General features: G+C 43.7%; 1 protein-coding gene and 1 long non-coding RNA gene across 2 annotated transcripts in view; both read left to right on the top strand.

Moving 5' to 3' along the window:
* Positions 1–16,149, top strand: part of LOC148130344 (uncharacterized) — a 469,114-nt gene extending 452,965 nt beyond the window's left edge. The window contains exon 2 of the long non-coding RNA XR_015749690.1: positions 14,782–16,149. This is a non-coding gene — a long non-coding RNA (uncharacterized LOC148130344). The remainder of the gene's footprint in view (positions 1–14,781) is intronic.
* Positions 1–16,149, top strand: part of P2RY2 (purinergic receptor P2Y2) — a 46,042-nt gene extending 29,893 nt beyond the window's left edge. Inside the window, exon 3 of the mRNA XM_087965970.1 lies at positions 12,823–16,149. Within this exon, the coding sequence (XP_087822096.1) occupies positions 12,838–13,923 (1,086 nt within the window). The 5' untranslated portion in view covers positions 12,823–12,837 and the 3' untranslated portion in view covers positions 13,924–16,149. The remainder of the gene's footprint in view (positions 1–12,822) is intronic.
* Positions 16,150–17,073: the final 924 nt, after the last annotated feature.

Below are 17,073 nucleotides of genomic sequence, written 5' to 3'. Positions count from 1 at the left end.
GATGGCTCACTGCTTTGTAAGAACATCCAACTGAATGGTTCAAGGGATCCAAGATCAGGAACAAAGATAAATGACCTTTTTTCCGCATCTCATGACCCCGGGAGATTGAAACCATCATAAATATGAGTGCCAAGCATCTCAATTTTGATCATGCGACCATGGGGATGCTGCAATGGTCATAAGTGTGAAAAAGGGTCGTAAGTCACATTTTGCACAGCCGTTGTAACTATGGACAGTCCCTAAAACATCCAAAGTTGAGGATTACCTGCAATTAATTACAACCCTTTGTGTATAGAAGAAAGCTACCCTGTTTCCCCGAAAATATGACCTACCCTGAAAATAAGACCTACATTGATTTTTACATGTGCGCCCAATATAAGCCCTACCCCCAGAATAAGCCCTAATTAAGATCCCGCCCACTCCAGAGTGGACGGGTAAAAATTAAGCTAGGGTGAGGATGGGGGGTGGGTGGAGCTGCCCTACTACTTACCTTTGGACAGGTATAGCCAGGCCTCGCGCACCCTGACACCTGCCTCACTGGCCCATTTCTTCTGCAGCCCGCAAGGCTGGCCAGGATTTCCTGAAGGCCTCTGGAGCTGAGAACAAAGTTCTGGATCGATCCAGAGCTCCATTATCAGCCTCAGAGGCCTTCAGGAAAGCCTTGCCGGCTGCAGAAGAAGTTCCTGAAGGCCTCTGACAGCGAAAAGGAGGCCGATAATGCAAGTGAGGTTAGTCAGTGGATGGCATCCCCCCAAAATAAGACCTGGTGCCTTTTTTGGTGGCAAAAAATATATATAAGACAGGGTCTTATTTTCGGGGAAACAGAGTTATAAGCAGCCAAGAATCGGAGTGGCCTCAATTCTTCTGCCTTGCCAGCTTAACTGGGCCAAACAACACACACACACACACCCCTTCCACTCTCATCAGCCTTGGGAATAGCCTGACCAAATATTTCAGCCCCTTGGAAGTCAAAACACATATTTGACCACTATGGTGTGGTTATTCTCTCCCTCCCCTTGCCTCAGACCGTTGAGGAATAGAATCGGAGATGTGTCTGGTTGGATAACAACTCCAAGAATAAAGAGATAACAAAGGCTAACGCTGCCGTATATTCAAAACATCTCGGAAATAGCTAACAGATTGTTATAGCCACATTGCAAACAAACCGATTCAAACCCTCCCAAAACACCCTAAGTCAACCAAAAGGCCCATTAAGTCCCAACAGAAAACTCAGGAGTCATCTACAACATGCAGTGTAAGGACGGTGCATCCACAAACCCCAACTAGAAGTTATGTTAAAAACGTGGCCTTAATTCTTGATAAAAACTCACTACAGCTTCGACTGGGAAATGGCGAGTACCCTAGATCAAGCCAGGTCTAAAAATGCTAGAAAATTCCTGGAAACTTTGGCCCTCAAACAAAGCAGCCATCAACAGACACGTAGAGGTAAACAACATCGACATACCATTCAAAAGACACCTTTGAAAAGCTAAAAGAGGAGAAGATCTCCTAGCCAGCAATGAACATACAGATAAGCAGGATTAATAGTAGGCCAACAACCAAGCAGTAAACAACACCCCAATCATGGCAATGCAAACTCAGACAAACAATCCAACATTGAACAACCTAATCAAGGAATGACCAAGGACACTTCTACCAACATTGACAGAGGAAAACTTTCTTTCTTTTCTTTCTTTCTTTTCTTTCTTTTCTTTTCTTTCTTTTCTTTTCTTTTCTTTCTTTCTTTCTTTCTTTCTTTCATTCTTTCTTTATTTATTTATTTATTTATTTATTTATTTATTTTATTTATTTTCTTTTTTCCCTTCCTTCTTTTCTTCATTCCCTCCCTCCCTTCTTTCTTTCCTTTCTCTTTTCTCTTTTTTTCTTTCTTTCTTTCTTTTTCTTTTTCCCTTCCTTTTTCCCTTCCTTCCCTGCCTCCTTCCTTCCTTTCTTTTTCTCTTTTTCCCTTCCTTCTTTCTTTCCTTCCTCTCCCTCCTTCCTTCCTTTCTTTCCTCCCTCCCTCCCTCCCTTTCTTTCTTTTTTCTTTTTTCCTTCTTTCTTCCTTTTCTCTCTTTTTCCCTTCCTTCCTTCTTCCCTTCTCCGTCTTCCTTCCTTCCTTCCTTCCTTCCTTCCTTCCTCCCTCCCTCCCTCCTCCCTCCCCTCCCTCCCTCCCTCCTTCCTTCCTTCCTTCCTTCCTTCCTTCCTTCCTTCCTTCCTTCCTTCCTTCCTTCTCTACTTTAGTCAAGTTGTAGCCATTCTAAATAGACAAAAGACAGGAAGCTTGTAATTAAAGGTGAAAAGGTACTAGGCTAAACATGGTATCCTTGGGAAGGAGGCTTAATGTTAAATCATGTGAACTACAGGAAGTCCTCAACTTAAAACAGTTCACTTAGTGACTGTTGCAAGTTACAACGGTGCTGGAAAAAGTGACTTATGACCGTTTTTCACACTTACGACCATTGCAACATCCCCAGGGTCACGTGCAGGGGTGGGATTCTACCAATTCACACCTATTCGCTAGAACCAGTTGTTAACGTTCTAAGCAGTTCGGAGAACCGGTTGTTAGAAGAAATTACAGGGCTAATCCTGTAAGGAAGGCAGGAAGGAAACATTCTGGTGTTGCTTACAGAAACTGCCTCTCCGTTAACCCTTATTACATTCTTGGTAGGACTAGACTTCCTGTCTCTGGAACTTCTCTGGAGTATTTTCTCCTCCTTTGCTGGTACTTTGCTTGTGTGGAGTGACCATTCAAAGTTACAATGGCACTGAAAAAAGTGACTTATGACCATTTTTCACACTTACGACTGTTGCAACATCCCCACAGTCATGAGAGGCCAGGCGAGGAGATGCGTGCCTCGATGTGAGTGATATTGAGTTGGCCACACCCAGCCACGCATGCCATGTTCACCCAGTCACATGACCACCAAGCCACGCCCACCACCTAAGCCACGCCCACAGAACCGGTTGTTAAAAATTTTTGAATCCTATCCCGGTCACGTGATCAAAATTTGACTGCTTGGCAACTGACTCATATTTACGACGGCCACAGTGTTCCACAGGGTTACACGATCCCCTTTTGCAACTTCTGACAAGCTAAGTCAATGGGGAAAGCCAGATTCACTTAACGACCATGTTGCTAATTTAACGGAGGAGATCCACTTAACAACCGTGGCAAGAAAAGGTCATAAAGCGGCGGGAAAACTCACTTAATGTCAGCTGTCACCTTATACTTCACGGTTATGCGGTGATCGACCGCCATGATCCAATCTGATACTTAACACTGGTCTTGCTTAGCAACAGAAATTTTGGGCTCAATGATCGTCGTAAGTCAAGGGCCACCTGTATTAGGTAAGGAGCTGTCAATATTCACAGTTAGTGATGTTTGCAAATAGGACGGTCATTCTCAAAGGCGTCTCAAGCTATGAGTTTAACCACAGTGTTTTGGCCTGTCGGCAGCCGAATCGGAGGAGGAGGAGGAGGAGGAGGAGGAGGAGGAGGAGGAGGAGGAGGAGGAGGAGGAGGAGGAGGAGGAGGAGGAGGAGGAGGCATCGTGGGAATCAGGGTCAGCATCCAAGCAACCTGAGAGCTTCAAGGGGGAAGAGGGGATGGAGCTGGCAGAGATAGAGATGGAGGTGGAGCCTGAGCCGTCCATCAGCCCTCAGATGGAGAGTCAACAGCCCCCAGGTCTAGAGGTGGCTGATGAGTAAGAGGAGGAACAGCCGGGTCCAGTGCCTGACGCACAGAAGGCAGAGGAGAGGAGAGCAGTGGAAATCTATGGGCCGGTCCTTGGGACGGAAGAGCCATCACTCTTCCCACCCTAATTCTGGGGATAAAAGGAGCGGGTGGAAATGAATTGGTGTGGCAGACAACTATTCATCTCCCTTCCAGACAGACTTGTTAGCTTGTGGTGAGAGAGAGAAAAATTTTCCTGGACCTGCCTCCTAATTAAAGGAATGTTTTGAGTTCACTTCAGAGGGTTTGTCGTGTCTGAGGAGCTGGGTCCAAACACCCAACTGCTTAAAACAGCGAATCGCTTTTTAAAAAATGGATTGACTGGCTGGTCAAATTTATTATTCCCAGAGAGTTATGTCAACCTGATACTTTGGTATACATGCACCTCCTTAATACCTCACTATAAAGATGCACATGGACATATCTGAGGAATAAATCAGCAAAGGTGTTCTGCAAACAATCCTGTTCTGGTTTCCATGCCAAGTCGTGCCTCTCACCTTTACAACGGGGTAAAGTTCAATGGGAAGTAACAGATGATCAGAGTCGGAAGAGGACCTTGTAGGTCATCTAGTCCAACCCCCTGCCCAAGCGGGAGACCCTACACCATTTCTGTCCAATCTCTTCTTGAAAGTCTCCAGGGATGAAGCTCCCACAACTTCTGAAGGCAACTTCTGTTCCATGGATTGATTGTTCTCTCACGGTCAGAAAGTTCCTCCTTATTTCCAGGTTGAAAAATCTCTCCTGGTTCAGTTTCCATCCATTATTCCTTGTCTGGCCTTCAGTTGCTTTGGAAAATAGCTTGACCCCTTGATGACCCTTGGCATAGATGAATTTGATATATGAGGCAGATCACTGGGAGCCCTTCTTCTCCAGCCCTGGTGCCCTCCAGATGTTGGGGTTGCAACACACTAGAGACCCCAACCATCAATTCATCTGCAGGATACCAGATTGGGATGGTGATTGAAAAAGACCCCACCAGCATTTTCTGATGAGGGGAATTTGAATAGCATACAGAAGTCCTCGACTCAACAACAACCACAATTGTTGCAATGATTCCCAGTCGTTAAGCGAGTCGCACCCAGCTTTATAACCTTTTCCCCATGGTTGTTAAACAAAGCCCTCAACAGCCAAAGCGGCGAAAGAGGAAGTAAACAAGAAGTAAAACGAATCACACTAGTTGTTACGTGACTCCTACGGTCTTTAAGTGAATCCAGCTTCTTCCCCATTGACTTTGGTTGGTCTGAATCCAACTGGAGAGGTCGCAAAACTCAATCATGTGACCCTGCAACCGTCATAAATGCGTGCTGATTGACAAGGGTCTGAATTTTTGATCGTGTGACAGGAGGGACGCTTGTGAGAGTCGTAACTGTGAGGACCGGCCATAAGCCCCTTTTATTTTCCAGTGCCGTGGTAAGTTTGAATGTTGTTGAACGAGTGGTTGTAAGTCAAGGCCTATCTATAATATTTTCCTAGTGGAGAATTCTGGAGGTTGGACTAGATGACCTACAAGGTCCCTTCCAACTTCTGGTCATCTGTTCTCTTTTATCTGAGTTGAAATCCCCACAGGTAAGAATTCAAATTTGGGAAGTTATGTTAAGGGACAGGGTGAACTTGCTAATTTCCCGCATCTGCAAATGTGATTTAAAAAAAAAAATCCGATCACCAAAGTTCAGCTTTTCTCCTGGGAAAACACGAGATGGGTGTTGTGTAAGGAAGTGTGATTGCCGATCATTTTTTTACGAGGAAGGTGTGCCCCGGGGCCTCTCACACCTGTGTGCAGAAGGAGGAACCATATCACACAAACCACTAGAAACTCTGAGAGATGCTCAGGTATTCTTTTTATGATCTCACGAAGAGGGAGGAAAATGTCAAAGTGACAATAAGTTTTTGTTTTTTCTTAGAACAACTTTATTGTCAGTGGAAATGTACACAAATCGGCATACCTTAAAATGAAATTTCACTGCACACAGTTTTCACTCACCACCTCCAATGTACACTACAAGAACATGACACAAATAAATAAATACAAACTTATGAATATACCTACATCTATCTATATATAAAAGCGAAATACCACTCAGGCATCATCACAAAATCTCCAGAACCGTAAAGCCTACAAACTTGAAATTTGGCCCGTAGGTTCCTCTTGGCTTCTAGGTGCTCTCACTAAGAAAGGATTTTTTGAAATGACCATCAGATCAGTCGTATTCCCTATATTATTATTATTATTATTATTATTATTATTATTATTATTATTATTATTATTATTATTATTATTATTAACACGCTCTGATGCTAAGGAGTTCTACTCCCCCTCCCCACCTGAGAAGAAATCTGCTCCTAATGCAAAACACAAGCAGAGGAGTTTCTGTTTCAGAGCACCAAGCAGCTTCAGTACAGAACAGTTGAGCTAAGCCACGCCCAGGCTCCTTGCTGTCTCCTCCTTGCTCACATAGCAAATACTGCTTCAGTTTCCAAATGGCCCTCAACTCTCTTGCACACTGACAGGACACTAGCCAGATGAATACCAATGGACGCTGGGAGGCAGAGGCAGAATTTTTTCCCCTCTTATTTTCCTCCCCCAAAACTTGCCCGATCACATAGTTTTGTAGCCTGCTAGTATATGGTATGACACAGAGAAACAGCACAGTCTTGTTCAGATGTATGCGTGATTTCTCGATTTGAGGGTGTCTGGCATGTACTTATGACGGTTGCACTGTCCTGGAGTCACATAATCATCATTTGCGGCCTTCCCAGGCGGCTTCCGATGAGCAATTAGATTTGCTTTAACGACACTCTGATTCACTTAACAACAATGGCAAAAACAAACTATCGCAAAACCAGGCCCGTCTCACTGAAATGAACTACCTTGTTTTAGCGATGGAAATGGTCGTACGTCCAGGACGACTGTAAAGCCAAAATTTTATCCAACTGCATTTTTCAAAAAAAATTGGAGGAATTTATTTATTTTGAAATTTTATATTGCCACCTATTCGCACCTGCCGACTCAATTTCCTTTTACCTCCATCAGGATCTGACTCCTGCCAATGGAGGCTTTTGCCCATAAAAGTATTTTATTTATTTAAAGTGTGTCAATTCTGTACACCTGTTTATTACCTGACACAACCTGTTCAACTCCTTTTAAAGAGATTTTAAAATCTGAGCTCCTCTGGCATCCAACCCGTCTTATCTCTGTATAATCTCAGGCCATGAGAATTTTTCCTGCAAAAGCACGGAAGGAAAAAGGAACAATGAAACGGTAAAACGTAAGTAGGATTTACGGAGAAACAATCAAAAGCATTGTGAGTCGTCCCACGTTTAATGACCGTTCAATGCTACAACGGCCCTTCACAGGTACCCCGGGCAGCCTTGCAAACCTCCCCAGGAGCTGCACTGGGGACTCCAAACTCCAACATTCCCAGCTCCAGGCCAGCCAGGGTGGTGTAGTCCCAGGATATTTGGAGCATGGAGAGTTGCTAGGCCGATACCTCCCAAATGCCATCGTGTAGCAGCAATTACTTGGCAAGAAGTCAGGAACAAATATTCACACTAATTAAACAAACGAATTGTCTGCTACAAACACCTTTGTCCCCTTTCGCACCTCTTTATTCCTCTATGGGTGGGACCATTCTCCATCCACCATGACTCCCGAATCGACCCTTGTTCCTTAGCCGTTCCCTTCTCCTGGCAGCTCTGTGCATGCACACACTGGGAACAGGCTCCAGCTGTTCTTCTGCCCCACTGATCTCCGACTCTGAAGAGAGCTGATCATTGTCAGGCGGCCCTGTCCCCGTCTATGCGCCTGACACAGAGCCCTTGTCTGGGCCTTCCCCAGAATCTAGGACTGGCCCATGTTCCTCTCCAACCTCCTCACTGTCCGAGTCTGCCTTGCTGGCCTGGGCCACAACATAAATCAGGAGAAAGTCAGCTCACGAACCACCACAAATATTCTAAATATCACACTCCCACGCGCCATTGGAAAATGTCACCAGAATGCCAAGCGGCTTTCTCTTTTGCCCCGCGCCGAAACTCAACGGCTTTCGCAGAGAATTATACACCCCTGGCAACATTTGCTGAGTCCGGACACTCCAAATACCAACCTTGGCCGTCCAAAAGCAGCCTCGAAATGCGAGAAGGGCATCACTCAGCTACCATCAAACAGTGGCGGATTGTTTTGCTTTGCTTTGCTTTTTTTCCCAAGTTTTTTATTTTTTATTTTTTTTACAAACATATCATTGTGTGAATGGTGTGGCCCCCGAGCGTCGTACATTTTGGTACAAAATAATATTCTTCACATTTACTATATATAAGTTGACAATCTTATATAGCTTTAATAATAATATACCCATATTATTACACATGTATTACACAAATAAAATAATATTCTTCATATTTACTACAAATTGACAATCTTATATAGTTCTGGTAATAACGTACACGTATTTTGTTGAATTATAATCTTTTGTTATTTGATTGTTCGATATTTCAGTATGTTATTTTTATGCCAATCACCATATTTTGAATGTAGAGAAAAGTAAAGTCCTACACTTGGGCAAGAAAAACCCAAAGGACCCATATAGACTGGGTGAAACCAGGCTCAATAGCAGGAACTGTCAGAGGGATCTTGGAGTCTTAGTGGACAACCAGCTAAATAGGAGCCAGCCGTGTGCAGCAGCAGCAGCCAAAAAAGCCAATGCAATCCTAAATTGTATTAACAGAGGGACACAATCCAGATCAAGGGAGGTACTAATACAACACTGTAAAGGCTTAGTAAGACCACACCTAGAGTCCTGCATCCAGTTTTGGTCACCACATTATAAAAAAGAGGTTGAGACTCTAGAAAGAGTGCAGAGAAGAGCAACCAGGATGATGAGGGGACTGGAGGCTAAAACATACGATGAACAGTTGCAGGAACTGGGCCTGGCTGGTCTAGGGAAGAAAAGGACCAGGGGAGACAGGAGAGCATCTTCCAATATTTGAGGGAGGGGCTGCCACAGAGAGGAGGGGGGTCAAGCTATTTTCCAAAGCACCCGAAGGCCAGACAAGGAACAATGGATGGAAACTGAACAAGGAGAGATTCAACCTGGAAATAGGGAGAAACTTTCTGACAGTGAGAACAATCAATCAATGTAACAGAAGTTGCCTTCGGAAGTTGTGGGAGCTTCATCACTGGAGGCTTTCGAGAAGAGACTGGACAGAAATGGTGTAGGGTTTCTTGCGTGGGCAGGGGGTTGGACTAGATGACCTACAAGGTCCCTTCCAACTCTGATGTTCTGTTATCTGAAGGTCATTCCTTTTGCTACAAACAAAACACTAACAATCCTATTGGTTGTATTTAACAGGCTGACATAGTTCTAATAGTAATGCACCTATTTAGGTTAAGTTATAATCTCCCGTTGTTTAATGATTCAATATTTCAGGGTGTTATTTTCATGCCGATCGCCATGTTGTTCAAACTTTCTCAGGACTACCATCGTTCAAATTCTAATTTCCCCTCTTATTACTACTACTCCTCATTGTATAAAACAGTGGTGGATTGTGAAGTCGACAACAACCCACAATCCAAAGCCACGCCGGGGCCACATAGAAACAATGCCACCCTTGTTACCACCGAGCTAACTCACAAAGCGGAGAATTCCTGCGGGAAAAGAGAAATACGGGCATCGGGCCCAAAAGAAAATCCAGGCATTTTTGGCTGCTTCAAAGTCTCCTTTCTTTATTCGTTGTTCAGCATTTGGAGACTTAGAAGCATTCCTTGAAAGTACAGGGGAGTCTTTACCTTACTACCACAATGGAGCCCCAACATTTCTGTCGTTAAGCGAGACGTTTTGTTCAGGGAACACAGGTGATCCCTCGCCTCGCAAACCATTTGTTTCATGGCTGTTCGAAGTTATATCAGCACTGGGAAAAGAGACTGATGATGTTCTGACCCAAACCTGGTTCCAAGGAAACAAACCCGAAATGGAGGTAACAGCGAAAACTTTTAATGATTCTTTACGAATTCTGTTCCTTCCCGGTTAAAAGGCTGTTTCAAATTAATTGTCTCTGATAAGAACGAGCCTTGCCACGGTTGTGCAAGAACACTCGATAAAGTTGCCAAGAAATATTCCAAACACGAAGAATCTCCAAACACCAACTCAGATATTCCGAACGTCCACAAGGCTTGAGTGCAAAAACTTCTTTGCTTCCTGCAAAGAACTCCGGTTTCTCAGCTGGCTTTTATCTCCTCAGGGAGGGGCCATTACCTTGCAGCCTTACTCCCGAGTCACCCATGCTGCTGCAGCTGCTCTTTCCTTCGAGCAGCCCTGCGTGCATGCGCCCTGGGCACAGGCTCCTCGGGAACCTCTTCATCGCTGCTGCCAGCCTCCACCATCTCCTAAGGCCGCACTCCACTCCCTGATGGTCCTCACTCCATCCCTGCATCACACACAGGCCCCTCATCTGAGTCCTCGCTCTCCGAGACCTCAGCTATCCGCACCTGCTGCCGGCGAACCACAACAGATGACCGTTTTTCACACTTAATGACCGTTGTGGCATTTCCCCCCATGATCACGTGATCAAAATCCAAGCGCTTGGCAAACCAGCAGGCACAGGGATTCCTCCTCCACTTACGACCACCATGGAGCCCGAAATTCCTGTTGCTGAGTGTGACATTTGCTAAAGGAGTCTTCCTCCATTTTACGATCTTTCTGGCCACAGTCGTTAAATGAAGCACTGGAGCTGTTAAGCTAGTAACCCGGTTGTTAAGCGAATCTAGCTTCCCCGTGTATTTTGCTTGTCCGAAGGTCACAAAAGGGGATCACGTGACCCCCCCCGGGACTCTGCGACCATCATAAATATGAGTCAGTGGCCAAGCTTTTGAATTTTGATCAGGTGACCATGGGGATGATACAGCAGTCTTAAGTGTGAAAAACGGTCATAAATCACTTTTTCCAGTGCCGTTGTAACTTGCAACGGTCACTAAGCGAACTGTTATAAACCAACTAATTTTTACTTGGAATTATGACAGAAAGATATAGTAAAGAGGAGATTTTTTTTAATAATACATATTATCATGGCAGCAAGAATGATTTTTGCCCACAATGGAAAGACAGAGAAATTCCCCAACGAAGGTGAGGTGATAAAGAAGATATTGATAGGTGCTGAAACAGATAGATTGGAATTAAAAAATAAGGACGAGACAGAATACCACAAAAAATGGAAAAAAAATTTACGTGGCTACGTTATCTAATTTTCTCAACGGCTCTTCCTTGCAAGCGCCAAGTGGATCGCTTATCTAGCTTGCCACACTGTTAGGTGTGAAATGCTCTTGGCTAAACGCCCAGAAGTTCAATTAAGCCTATTAAGAGTTTTCCCTTGCTGCTTGTCTTTCTGAGGTTATTGGGGGCTCTCCAAGCCCCGCAGAATCTTAGTGAGCCCCCAGCAGCCCACCCCTGGTTGGCTCCCTTAACAACCCCAATGGAAATGTGTGTCTTGATTGTGGTCGTAAGTCGAGGACTGCTAGGTAATTCTGCCTAGTTTACTCCTCCTTTCCTTCCCCGCTCGGCTGTCGCCTCCAGAAATTAGGGTGCGTGCGAACGATGATCCCTTTTGCTTCCTTCAGCATCTTCTCACGCGTTGCAACAGCTGGCGAGTATCTATGGAGAGTTAATAATTACAGTGCAAAACCCGGAAAGAGATATTTAGAGACAGGATAGCATACACTGAAGGAATGTGAATTGTGCAATTCCCTTGAAGAGGCACCCAGAGACGTTGTCACGTTTGCTGTGACCACTGATGTGCGGGGCAAGGGCAGCGTGGTCTGGACACACACCTACCCGATCCAGTGGTTTCTGCTGCCAAAGAAGAAGCTAAATGTATTTATCTGTCTGCCTGTCTATCTATCTATCTATCTATCTATCTATCTATCTATCTATCTATCTATCTATCTATCATCTATCTATCTATAGTATCTATATCTATCTATTTATCTATCTATGGTCTATCTATCTATCTATCTATCTATCTATCTACCTACCTACCTACCTACCTACCTACCTACCTACTTATCTTCATCTATCTATCTATGGAATCCATATCTATCTATTTATCTATCTATCTATGGTCTGTCTATCTATCTATCTGTCTGTCTATCTATCTATCTATCTATCTATCTATCTATCTATCTATCTCTATCTCTATCTATCTATCTATCTATCTATCTATCTATCTATCTATCTATCTATCTATCTATCTATCTATCTATCTATCTATCTATCTATCTATCTATCATCTATCTATAGTATCTATATCTATATCTATCTATCTATCTATCTATCTATCTATCTATCTATCTATCTATCTATCTATCTATCTATCATCCATCTATCTATCTAAACATCCATACATTCAACCCATATATTATCTATCTATCTATCTATCTATCTATCTATCTATCTATCTATCTATCTATCTATCTATCTATCTATCTATCTATCTATCTATCTATCTATCATCTATCTATGTATCTATCTATCTATCTATCTATCTATCTATCTATCTATCTATCTATCTATCTATCTATCTATCTATCTATCTATCTATCTATCTATCTATCTATCTATCTATCTATCATCTCACTTCAAGTATCTATATCTATCTATCTATCTATCTATCTATCTATCTATCTATCTATCTATCTATCTATCTATCTATCTATCTATCTATCTATCTATCTATCTATCTATCTATCTATCTATCTATCCATCTATCTATGGTATCTACCTACCTATGGTATCTATCTTCATCTATCTATCTATCTATCTATCTATCTATCTCTATCTATCTATCTATCTATCTATCTATCTATCTATCTATCTATCTATCCATCTATCTATGGTATCTATCTCTTCTGTCTGTCTGTCTGTCTGTCTGTCTATCTATCTATCTATCTATCTATCTATCTATCTATCTATCTATCTATCTATCTATCTATCTACGGTATCTACCTACCTATCAATCAATCATCCATCCTCAAAGCCAGGGAAGTACCCTGTGGGACTGCAACACTTCCACCTGTGCTAACCTTTCTCTCTCTGCTTTCTTTCCAAGGTCTCTCCCAGGGCGATGGAGAACCTCACGTTCCTGCCGTACACCTTGATGATGAACGCCAGCGCTAACTCCTCGGAGGCCGACTGCGGTGAGGAGGAGCACCCTTACAAGTGCAAGTTCAACGAGGACTTCAAGTACATCCTCCTGCCCGTCTCCTACAGCATCGTCTTCGTGGTGGGCCTCACCCTCAACCTGCTGGCCCTCTACGTCTTCCTCTTCCGCATCAAGACCTGGAACGCCTCCACCACCTACATGTTCAACCTGGCCGTGTCCGACTTGCTTTACGTCATCTCCTTGCCCTTGCTGGTCTACTACTACGCCATGGAGGACAACTGGCCCTTCAGCGTGGGCCTGTGCAAGATTACCCGCTTCCTTTTCTACACGAACCTGTACTGCAGCATCCTCTTCCTCCTCTGCATCAGCGCCCACCGTTTCATGGGCATCTGCCTCCCTCTCAGGTCCCTGGAATGGGGCCAGGTACGCTACGCCCGTTGGGTCTCCGCCGTCGTGTGGTTGGTGGTGATCTCCTGCCAGTCGCCGGTCCTCTTCTTCGTCACCACCAGCCAGAGGTGCAACAGCATCACCTGCCACGACACGTCCGCCAAGGAGCTCTTTGACCAGTTCCTCATCTACAGTTCAGTGATGTTGGTCCTTCTCTTCTGCATCCCTTTCCTTCTCCTCATCGTCTGCTACTGCATGATGGCCCGCAAGCTTCTCCAGCCCACGCGAGGAATCTCCCGCATGTCCAGCTCCAAGAAGAAGTCCGTGAAGATGATCCTCATCGTCATGTTGGTCTTCATCATCTGCTTCCTGCCCTTCCACATCACCCGGACTCTCTATTACTCCTTCCGCAGCTGGGACCTCAGCTGTCCCACGTTGGACGCCATCAACCTGGCTTACAAACTCTGCCGCCCTCTGGCCAGCACCAACAGCTGCCTGGACCCCATCCTGTACTTTTTGGCCGGGCAAAAGTTTGTCAAATTTGCTTGTCCCCAGACCGCAGCGAAAAATGGCACCCAGTCGGGGACGACCAGCGTTCCCCATTGCAACTTTCGGGGACGAGATCACCTAGCCATGAAAACTAAAACCACGGTATCGTAGCCAAGTCTCGTTTCTAACGTTGCCTGCACCGGGAAAGGCTTCTTCTGAAATTCTGCAAAGGCGTTTTCCACCAAAGTTGGTTTCGTTTAGTTTATTGTCATTTGCACACATCGTACGATGAAATTAAACACCATCTTCAGTGTACTACGCAGTAGAATGCAATAGAGTTACTGCCCTGGGATAGAAGCTGTTTTTCAGCCTATTTGTCCTTGTTTTTATTATTATCCTGTACCGTCTGCCAGATGGTAATAGTTCGAAAATAATAATAAGGGGTGCCCAGGATGAGATGGATCTTTGAGGATGTTTTGAACTTTCTTAAGGCAGCAGGAGAATGTTTTGAACTTTCTTAAAGCTCTTCCAAATAGGGGAGAGGGCAATTGCATTCTATACAATCAATATTGTGTTAATATTGCACTATATAGTAGAATGCAATAGAGTTACTGCCCTGGGATAGAAGCTGTTTTGCAGCCTGTTTGTCCTTGTTTTTATTATTGTCCTGTACCGTCTGCCAGATGATAATAGTTCAAACAAAAAGGGGGGTGCCCAGGACGAGATGGATCTTTGAGAATGTTTTGAACTTTCTTAAGGCAGCGGGAGCTATAAAGCTCTTCCAAAGAGGGGAGAGGGCAACCCAGGATCCTCTGGGCAATGACATTCACCCTCTGGAGTGCTGTCCTATCTGCCCCTGTGCAATTGGCAAACCCTACACAGGTGTGCAGTAAGTTAAGATACTCTCTATGGTGCAGCGGTAGAAGGTCACCAGCAGTTTTTCATTCAGTTGTTGTTTTCTGAGAAGCCTCAGGTAGTCTAATCTCTGCTGGGTCCTTTTGACCAGGGCTGCAATGTGAGCACCCCCAGGTCAGGTCATGAAGGCACGAAGGGTATGGAAAAATCACTATTTAAATGACTTTTTATTTTATTTTAGAAGCATGGAGAGCAGAGCGCTCTTAATAAGCACTTGTTTATGTTTCCAAGGTGTATCTTGCACCATGGAAAGTCGTTTGTCGATATAAAAATGAGAGGAGATTATCTCATGGGGGGAAAAAAATTAATGTAAATCAGACATTGGCTGTGTTCCGACAACATGGAAACAGGGTTAAAACGTGGCTTGGCAGGACAAGAGACCAGGATGGGCCGACGACAACTGACAGCCAGGTCTTATCGCTTCCTTGTTCCTAAATATTGTAATGTTTTCCTTTGCAATTATGGACAATTTCCCTTTATTAATGTCTCTTTGGAAGAGGTTTTGCTTTTGAGAGATGGAACAGAATAAAAATAACAATTGTACCGATCTAGTAATATATAGCAGAAATAATAGTCCTTTGTGATTCATGATGTGGGAATTCAGTCACAGAGAGCAGAGGCCTTTGAATAAAACGTGTTAGTCTGAAAAAAAAAAAGCCACTGGACGCTGATTTGGGGCTAAAATAGACTAGCATGCTTGTGTTCCCACAATGTTAACATGTTGGGTGAACCAAGCCATCATGCTAAGTCATTGTGGCTGAGTTTACACAACATGTTTAACTCAGTTTAAGGAAAGACCTAATGGAAATGTTGCTAAATTTAGCTAGGGTTGACCTTGATTGGATTTTTTTGGTGGCTAAAGGTGTAGCGTTAAATTAACCAGATTGCTAAACCGGGTTAATCTAGGTGTGTGACATGATAGCAGTTTTCCAATATTTGGGTCTGCTACAAAGAAGAGGAAGTTCCATCTATTCTCCAAAGAACCAGAAGGCAAGGCAAGAAGCAACGGATGGAAACTCATCAAGGAGAGAAGCAACCTGGAATTAAGGAGAAACTTACCCACAGTGAGAACAATTAACCAGTAGAACTGCTTGCCACCAGAAGTTGTGGGTGCTTCATCAGTGGACGCTTTCAAGAAGAGGCTGGGCAGTCACTTGTCTGGGATGGTATAGTTGAGCAGGGGGTTGGACTAGAAGACCTCCAAGATCCCTTCCAATTCTGCTATTCTGTTACCCTGGTTCGATAACATAGTGCGCATAGTGTGAAGTTTTAGGCAATGTGATTTATTCATCGCATCGCAATATGTGATGTGAGCGACGTCACTGAGTTCTCTTGATTTTAAGAGGTTACCTGCATTTCTAATATTGTACTGTAATTGACAAAGCATTGCATGAATAATAGCTGATATTCATTAACCTCCCAATTTTTATGGACCTCCATTCAGCAGATTTTGGATGCAATAAAGAAAATCCACTTGGACAACATTTGTATATTTTCTCTAGAATTTGAATATAAATTAGAAAAAATCTCGATGTAAATTATGAAAAGATTTACTCAGTTATCTACCTTCTCATTTAATGGACATTTGGCTTTAACGGACACCCTTTCCCCATCCATGGGTTCATAAAATTAAGGTGTTGTTTTTTTTTAACTAATGGTATTATTATTTTTTTTCTGGGCTGCAACATTTCAGCTTCCAAGCAGCCGTAGAAAGGAAAATAGAAGTGGTATTTTTCAAACGTGGCAACTTTAAGTTGAGTGGACTTCAACTCCCAGAATTCCCCAGGAAACATACAGATTGGGGAATTCTGGGAGATGAAGTCCACCCATCTTAAATTTGCCACGTTTGAGAAAACCTTGATTAAAGTTTTGAGACTTAAACCTCCCTTTGCATTGATTATTCCTCCTCTGGAATGTTTCGATTCAGCAAAGTTTGTCCAATGCAGGTCATCCTTGACTTATGACCATTCATATTGTGACCGTTCAAAGCCAAAATGGCACTGAAAAAGGTGACTGATGACTTTTGCAAGAAAGGTGGCAAGAAACAGGGCGAAACTCAGTTAACTGCTGTCGTGCATAGCAACAATTGTGGCCGTAAGCTGAGGACTTCCTATACTTGCAAACTGCCAGCTGCAATCCATGTGAAAACATGCCAAATTGGCCATTTAAATGCTTTATAAACAAGGCAAGTAGAACCAGGTAATTCACCTTTGCCCCTTTTCTTCCTGTACACCTTGGACAACACCGACTCTTGCAGAAAGTTGCAAATGACAGTGCTTAATGAAGTGCTCTTAAAAACCCCATTTTTCCAAACAACGGTTTGTTAAAGACCCTGTAAGAAATTTAAGGGTTGTTTTTTTCCTTCTGGGAACTCTTGTGTGCTGAAAATCTAGATTTGCATCCCTT

This window comes from Notechis scutatus, chromosome 5 (assembly GCF_049901735.1).
Source record: "Notechis scutatus isolate UNSWTSFEM ecotype Mainland chromosome 5, rNotScu1.2, whole genome shotgun sequence".
NCBI lineage: Eukaryota > Metazoa > Chordata > Lepidosauria > Squamata > Elapidae > Notechis > Notechis scutatus.
The sequence above is the reverse complement of the archived record's forward strand: the minus strand, read 5'-3'. Positions and strand labels throughout refer to the sequence as shown.